A 6,918-nucleotide genomic window follows, 5' to 3' on the forward strand; every position below is an offset into this window, starting at 1 on the left:
ACACAACATCTACTTTCCCAAATGATACAAGTGTCTTTTTGTCTCCAAAGCTGTTTATATGTTTAATGTAGAATATAATGCAGGAAACAAACACTTTTCGTTCATATGACTATGGCATTTTTCAGGAACTATTTAACAGTACCTGGTGTCAGTCTCCTAGCCTTGGATTTCCTACAGAAAACCATGGCAGAGCTGAGGCTATCGTGGGTGGGGGTGGGTGGGCAGATTGTTCTCGCCTTCTAGAAAATACAGTGTGGTAGTTCTAAGAGCATGAAAATTGTTTTTAGCAGATATAATACAGGTTGGTGTGATGGGAACCCTAAATTACTTTTTCAGTGGCTTTTGTGATCAGAGCCAGAGCCTCCATGAGTGGTAGGCCAATTCACAACTCCCAAAATAGCAAATGGTAACCATGGCTGAAAGATCCCAAGCCTTCCCTGTCACTGCCCACAGTCTGATGGACCAGAATTCTTCTTCAAAAGATGAAGAAAAGAAAATATCAGCTGATTCCTGACAGCTCTTCCTTACCTGCAATTGTGGCATCATCCAGATGGGTGCCTGGGGGCCTCTCCCCCTGTCCTTGCTGCAGAAGGAAGCCACAAAGGATCCACACAGCTATTCTGGACCACACATCCATGTTTCGTCTGGCAAGAAGACTATTTCTGTGTGTCAGCTCTTCCTCAACATCAGTTCCCAACTGAGAAAAAAGTCCAGATTCCCTGGATGACTCTTGAATCTGCTTCTCTCAGTCCTTAAATTCTTATATTCCAAAACAGTGCAGGAAGTATCTGGTATTCCAGAAGTAAGCCCAGCTTGTTTCCAGAAGCTGCAGAAGTAAAGGGTGGAAATGCTTTAAGGAGTTTTCCCTTAGCCCCTGAGCACAGCTTGAAATTCTCCCCAATTCAACAACCTTCCCAACCCATTCCTATATCCACACAACAAACATTTAAGGGCTTGTTCTACCTCGGGGGAGGGGGGAGATGGTTATCAAAACCCTAAATACTTTTAAAGCATCCGTTTTCAAGACACTAGATAAATGGAAAATAAGAAAACATATTCTTTGGTCTTGGCTGCTTTCTTTCATGAATTACTCACTAGACAAGTCCCTCATACTGCAGCAACCCAGCCACTGAAAGAGTTATCCAAGCACATCCTAGCAAACTGCTGGAAGATTCCAAACGGTTTAGAAAGACTAGAGGACACCCAATTATGCTTGGTACAGTAAAACTGCGTGTAGCTATCCCCCCAGTCTTTGCTTATTTTTTGTGGGTATGCATATTAACTAGCATGCAGTGACTGGTTATCAGTCTCCAAATGTCAAGCCACTGGTCTTAATCTGACTACGGGATGCCTAACGAGCATTTACTCTTAATGTAATCCAGAAATCTCTTCGTATAAAGGCACAGGCAAGCAAAGTCAAGCAATCCAGATACCACAGCACAGTGAGAAAGCAAAGAATGTGGAACAGCAATGCATCAACCAGGGAAACGGTTCAAGAAATGGGGCCCCGTTCCTCGGTCTGCCCGTCTGATCCTGTCAAAAAGAAAACTTCCTCCGCGGAACCACGGGAGGCCGCCGAAGCCCAGCCGCTCGCGGGCCTCGTCCTCCTCCGCTATTTGGAGCGGCGAGCAGCGGCGCCCCCTGCCTCGCCGCCTCCCGGCTGGCGCCACCGCGCCGCGGCCGAGGCGCTTCCGCAGCCGCCTGAGCGCCAGGCGGCCGAGCCGCTGGATCCACGCTCTGCCCGCTGCGCAGCCCCGGCGGAGCCCCCGCCCCGGCCGCGCTCCGGCCCTGCGCTCGGGCCGGCCCCCCGCCGCTGCCGAGGCCGCTCCCCCGCAGAGCGCGCTCCGGCCAGGGGCCGGCGGCGGACGAAGCGCGCCTCCGCCCGGCAAGCGCCGGCCTCGCCTCGCCTCGCCGACCCGCTCCGCCCGGCCGGCCGGGAGGGCGCGCGGGAGGCCGCCGCGGGCCCGGCTGCTCCCGAGGGGGCGGCGCCAGAGGCCGCCGCTCGCCCCGCCGGGGGCGAAGCCCCGAGCCGGCATCCCCGGGCCGGGCCGGGCCGGGCGCCCCCGGCTGCCCCAGGGGCCCCGCCGAGCCTCCCCGGCGGGCCCGGGGCGCGCGGCCGGGCGCCCGAGGGCTTCGCCTTCGCGCAGGCGCCGCCGCCCGCGCCCCTGAGGCGCCCGGCCGGCCCCGCCCGCCGCCCGCCGCCCGCCGCCCGCCCCCCGCAGGGCCCTCCCGGGCCCGCCGGCAACTCACCAGGCGTCTCGCGCAGGCCGCCCTCCTCCCTCAGCGGCACGGCGCCGGGCTGCCCTTCATTCCCCCCGGAAATGGCACCTCCCGAGCCACCCCTCCCCCCGCGGTGGTATCTCCCAGGCGCTCTCTCCCGGCAGCGAAGCCCGCCCGTCGCACTCCTCCTCGCCCCCCCGGGCCCTCAGGTGGCCTCTCCCTCCGCGCTGCCTCTTCCCCCGCGCGTGTGCCCAATGGGCTCTCCCTGCGCACCTCTCCCCCCGGCGCTCCTCGCGAAGCCCGGCCCGGCCCGGCCCGGCCCGGCGGGAGGGGGTGCGGCTTGGCGCGAGAGCCCGCCCGACTCTCCTGGCAGCCAATGGGGCGCCGGAGTCCTCCGCGGAGCGCCCGGCTTGCCCGGCAGCGGCCTCTAGCGGCGGACGGGGCGCGCGGCCTCGGAGCCGCGTGTTCGGACTCTCGCCCTCGTGGGGCGGCCCGCGCCCGGCCGCACGCGAGAGCCCCCGCGCGGGCCTCGCCACCCGGGCGGGGTCTCCGAGCGAGGCTTCAGCGCCGCCGCAGAGCGGGCTCCCCGCGGGGCAAGTCGCTCCGAGGCAGCCTGCCGGGAGGTACAGAAAACGCGGGGGCGGGGGCGGGGGCTGCCCCGCCCCGCCCCGGCGCCCCCCAGCAGCGGGAAGCCCTCTCAGCCTGTTGCCGCCTTGCCCGCCCTGGCGCCTTCCAGATGCGTTGGACTACAGCTCCCAGCGGCCCCAACCAGCCACTGCCTTTAGCAGAGCAGGGCAGCGCCAGCTTTGGGGGGGGGCCGGCAGGGCCGCCCTAATCGCCCCCTCCCCAGCACCGCCGGGGGGCACAGCTTACCTGGGGCAGTGAGGGGGTGTGGGCACCACAGCAAGCAGCCGCGGAGCAGGCGCTGCGACAGTACCTGGCCCTCCACGGAGAATGTGCTTGTTTTCCTTTCCCCTCCCCGTTTCTTTTTCCTTTTGTATCACTGACCTGTTAAATAGCCAGCAGACAGAGACATAAAAAATAAAAATAAAACATCCTTGCTCAGCACCTAGAAAAGTTTAGGTGTCTTTCAAAAGATGCAGCCTGTAACCACCTCTGTCCCTGGTAGAGCCAAATTTGAGTCCCTGAAGTGGGATTCCCGCCTTCCATATTAAGACAGGAAACAAATGCAACCTCATCCCCCCCCTTTTTTTTTTTGCTTTGTGTACCATCTTGCGTGATGAACAGTTCAGGAGCCCTCAGAAGCTTGCATAGCATTTTTAATAACTTTGGGTTGGCCTATTAAAGGTATTCTACTGATAGAGATTTTGGAAATTTTCCTTTGGCTGACATGGATAATTTACTTTTCTTTAAAGGGGGCCATCCTAAAGCCAGCCAAAGGCCTACTGTTGGGGCATTGGGTGCAGTGTGCCACTTAGCTGGTGGAGAAGGAGAGAAGCCCATAGGCAGAGCAGCACCGATCCCTAATGACTTTGAATGCGTTCAGATCTCCAGGGCCAGATGAGCTGCGTCCTAGAGTCATAAAGGAACTGGCAGAAGAACTCTCAGAACTGCTGTCTAGCTCACCCTGGTTGCCATGTGAGGGACGCAGCAGATACTGTCCCTGGACGGCCCCTGCAATCTTGCCTCATTTTTAAAGTTTTTTGTTAGGGCTGGGCTTGGACCCCGTGATCCGACTCGGAGGCTGCTTTGGGGCTTCCGAGGCAGGCCTGATTCGCTTCAGGCTGATTGGGGGGGGGGGGCAACCCGCTTTGGCCTACGAAGAGAAGTGTGTATGGGGATCTCTGGAAGAGGGGGTGGAGAGTACAAGTAGCAGGGAAATCAGGGAGGGGAAATTCAGGGGTAGCATCAGGGGTCAGGGCAGCTGTGGGGGGGCCGCAATAAAAGCCTCGGGTGCATATGGCCCTCAGGCCGTGGGTTGAGAATGTAAGCAGAGCCCTGACGCTGGATCAGACCAAGGGTCCATCTAGTCCAGAATTCTGCTCACACAGTGGCCCACCGGCTGTCAACTGGGAACCCACAAGCAGGGCATGAGCACAACAGCACCCTCCCTCCCATGTTCCCCAGCAACTGGTGTGCATAGGCTCACTGCCTCTGGTACTGGGGGTAGACTTTTGATAGCCTTCTCCTCCAGGAATTTGTCCAACCCCCCTTTGAAGCCATCCAAATGGGTGGCCCTCGCTACGCCTTGTGGTCGCCAGGGCCTTAGCTCAGCCATGTGCCATGTGAAGAAGGACGTCCTTTTTTCTGTCCTGCATCTCCCACCAGTCAGCCTGATGGGATGGCCTCACTGGGTTCTAGTATTATGAGAGGGGGAGAAAAACGCCTCCCTCTCCACGTGCTCCACACCACGCATAATTTCGTGCAGCTCTAACGTGTCTCCCCTTCCGCTCCTTTCTTCCAAGCTAAGCAATCCCAGCTGTTACAACCTTCCCTCGTAGGGGAGATGCTGCAGCCCCTGGATCATTTCAGTTGCCCCTTTCAGCACTTTCCCCAGCTCCACAATATCCTTTTTAGGTCAGGTGACAGTTTTTAGGTAGCCCTGCCAAAGAATGTCTTTTCAGAATTAGGAGGAAGACTTAATCCACCTGGAAGTTCACTGGGGGGGGGGGGTTGTAACCGGCGGTTTCGGGCGTAATGAGTGATATAGCCTCACTTGCTTTTCCTCCCCATGCTTCATCACTCTCTTGGCTCTAGATGGCGGCACTCTCCTTTCGGTGTCAGTGGCCCAAGTGTCCCCGGGCTCTGGAACCTGGATGAAAGCCTCCCATCAGCTTTTGTCACCCCACAAAATCCAGCAGCTCGGGTGACAATGAACCCAAGTTTACTGCAATGCTAAGAGACAGCAAACTAAAAGAAAAACCCCATTCTTCGGTCACACTGAAGGAGTCTTCAGTTCATCTGTTTAACACACACAGCCTCTTATTTTCTAACTCTCTGGATATGTTGCTTGTATCCTGAAGCTGATCTGTTATCACAGCAGATGGCGCAGTTTGGCTGGCATGTGCTGAACTTTGAAATTCTGAATAGTTCAGTGTTTGGGGAGTAGTTGTTGTCGTTCAGTTGTTCAGTCGTGTCCGACTCTTCGTGACCCCATGGACCATAGCACGCCAGGCCTTCCTGTCCTGCGCTCTCTCCCGGAGCGTGCTCAAGTTCATATTCATTGCATCAGTGATGCTATCTAGCCATCTCATCCTCTGCCGTCCCCTTCTCCTTTTGCCTTCAGTCTTTCCCAGCATCAGGGTCTTTTCCAGAGAGTTTTCTCTTCGCATTAGCTGGCCAAAATATTGGAGCTTCAGCTTCAGTCTCTGTCCTTCCAATGAGCAGTCAGGGTTGATTTCCTTTAGGATGGACTGATTTGACCTCCTTGCAGTCCAGGGGACTCGTAAGAGTCTTCTCCAGCACCACAGTTCGAAAGCATCAATTCTTCGGCGCTCAGCCTTCCTTATAGTCCAGCTCTCACAGCCATACGTTACTACTGGGAAAACCATAGCTTTGATTAGATGGACCTTTGTCAGCAAGGTGATGTCTCTGCTTCTTCCTATGCTGTCTAGGTTGGCCATAGCTTTCCTCCCAAGGAGCAAGCGTCTTTTAATTTCATGGCTACAGTCACCGTCTGCGGTGATCTTGGAGCCCAAGAAAGTAAAATCTGTCACTGCTTCCATTTCTTCCCCTTCTATATGCCAGGAAGTGATGGGGCCGGATGCCATGATCTTCATTTTTTTAATGTTGAGTTTCAAACCAGCTTTTGCACTCTCCCCTTTCACCCTCAACAAGAGGCTCTTGAGATCCTCTTTGCTTTCTGCCATTAGGGTGGTATCGTTTGCATATCGGAGGTTGTTGATAATTCTCCCAGCAATCTTAATTCCGACCTCTGATTCATCCAACCTGGCATTTCTCATGATGTACTCTGCATATAAGTTAAATAAGCAGGGTGACAGTATGCAGCCTTGTCGTACTCCTTTCCCAATTTTGAACCACTCGGTTGTTCCATGTCTGGTTCTTACTGTTGCTTCTTGACCCTCGTACAGGTTTCTCAGGAGACAGGTAAGGTGGTCTGGTACTCCCATCACTTTAAGAATTTGCCACAGTTTGTTGTGATCCACACAATCAAAGGCTTTAGCGTAGTCAATGAAGCAGAAATAGACGTTTTTCTGGAATTCTCTTGCTTTCTCCATGATGCAGCGAATGTTGGCGATTTGATCTCTAGTTCCTCTGCCTCTTCGAAACCCAGCTTGTACTTCCGGTAGTTCTCGGTTCGCATACTGCTGAAGCCTAGCTTGTAGGATTTTGAGCATCACCTTGCTGGCATGTGAAATGAGCGCAATTGTGCGGTAGTTTGAACACTCTTTGGCGTTGCCCTTCTTTGGAATTGGAATGTAAACTGACCTTTTCCAGTCTTGCGGCCATTGTTGAGTGTTCCAAATTTGTTGGCATATTGAATGCAGCACTTTAACAGCATCATCTTTTAGGATTTTAAATAGCTCAGCTGGAATACTGTCATCTCCGCTGGCTTTGTTGTTAGTAATGCTTCCTAAGGCCCACTTGACTTCACTTTCTAAGATGTCCGGCTCAAGTTCAGTGACCGCACTCTCATGGCTATCAGGGACATTCAGATCTTTCCTGTATAGTTCTTCTGTGTATTCTTTCCATCTCTTCTTAATCTCATCTGCTTCT

At 55.1% G+C, this 6,918-nt stretch overlaps 1 protein-coding gene across 10 annotated transcripts in view; it reads right to left on the reverse strand.

Annotated features, from left to right (window-relative positions):
• STIM1 (stromal interaction molecule 1) overlaps window positions 1-2,584 on the reverse strand; it is a 172,528-nt gene extending 169,944 nt beyond the window's left edge. For 2 of the 10 annotated variants that reach the window (XM_084842245.1, XM_084842240.1), the window contains exons 1-2: window positions 2,251-2,522; window positions 529-826 (exon numbers count right to left, since the gene is read on the reverse strand). In XM_084842245.1, coding sequence (XP_084698371.1) covers window positions 529-637 — 109 coding nt within the window. In that variant the 5' untranslated portion in view covers window positions 638-826; window positions 2,251-2,522. Of the gene's footprint in view, window positions 1-528; window positions 2,228-2,250 lie in introns of those variants that run through there. The other 8 variants (XM_084842247.1, XM_084842243.1, XM_084842244.1 and 5 more) reach the window with 8 other exon arrangements.
• Between the last annotated feature and the right edge of the window lie 4,334 nt (window positions 2,585-6,918).

This window comes from Heloderma suspectum, chromosome 3 (genome assembly GCF_057233095.1).
Source record: "Heloderma suspectum isolate Gila_16-S chromosome 3, 16-S_ref, whole genome shotgun sequence".
Lineage (NCBI taxonomy): Eukaryota > Metazoa > Chordata > Lepidosauria > Squamata > Helodermatidae > Heloderma > Heloderma suspectum.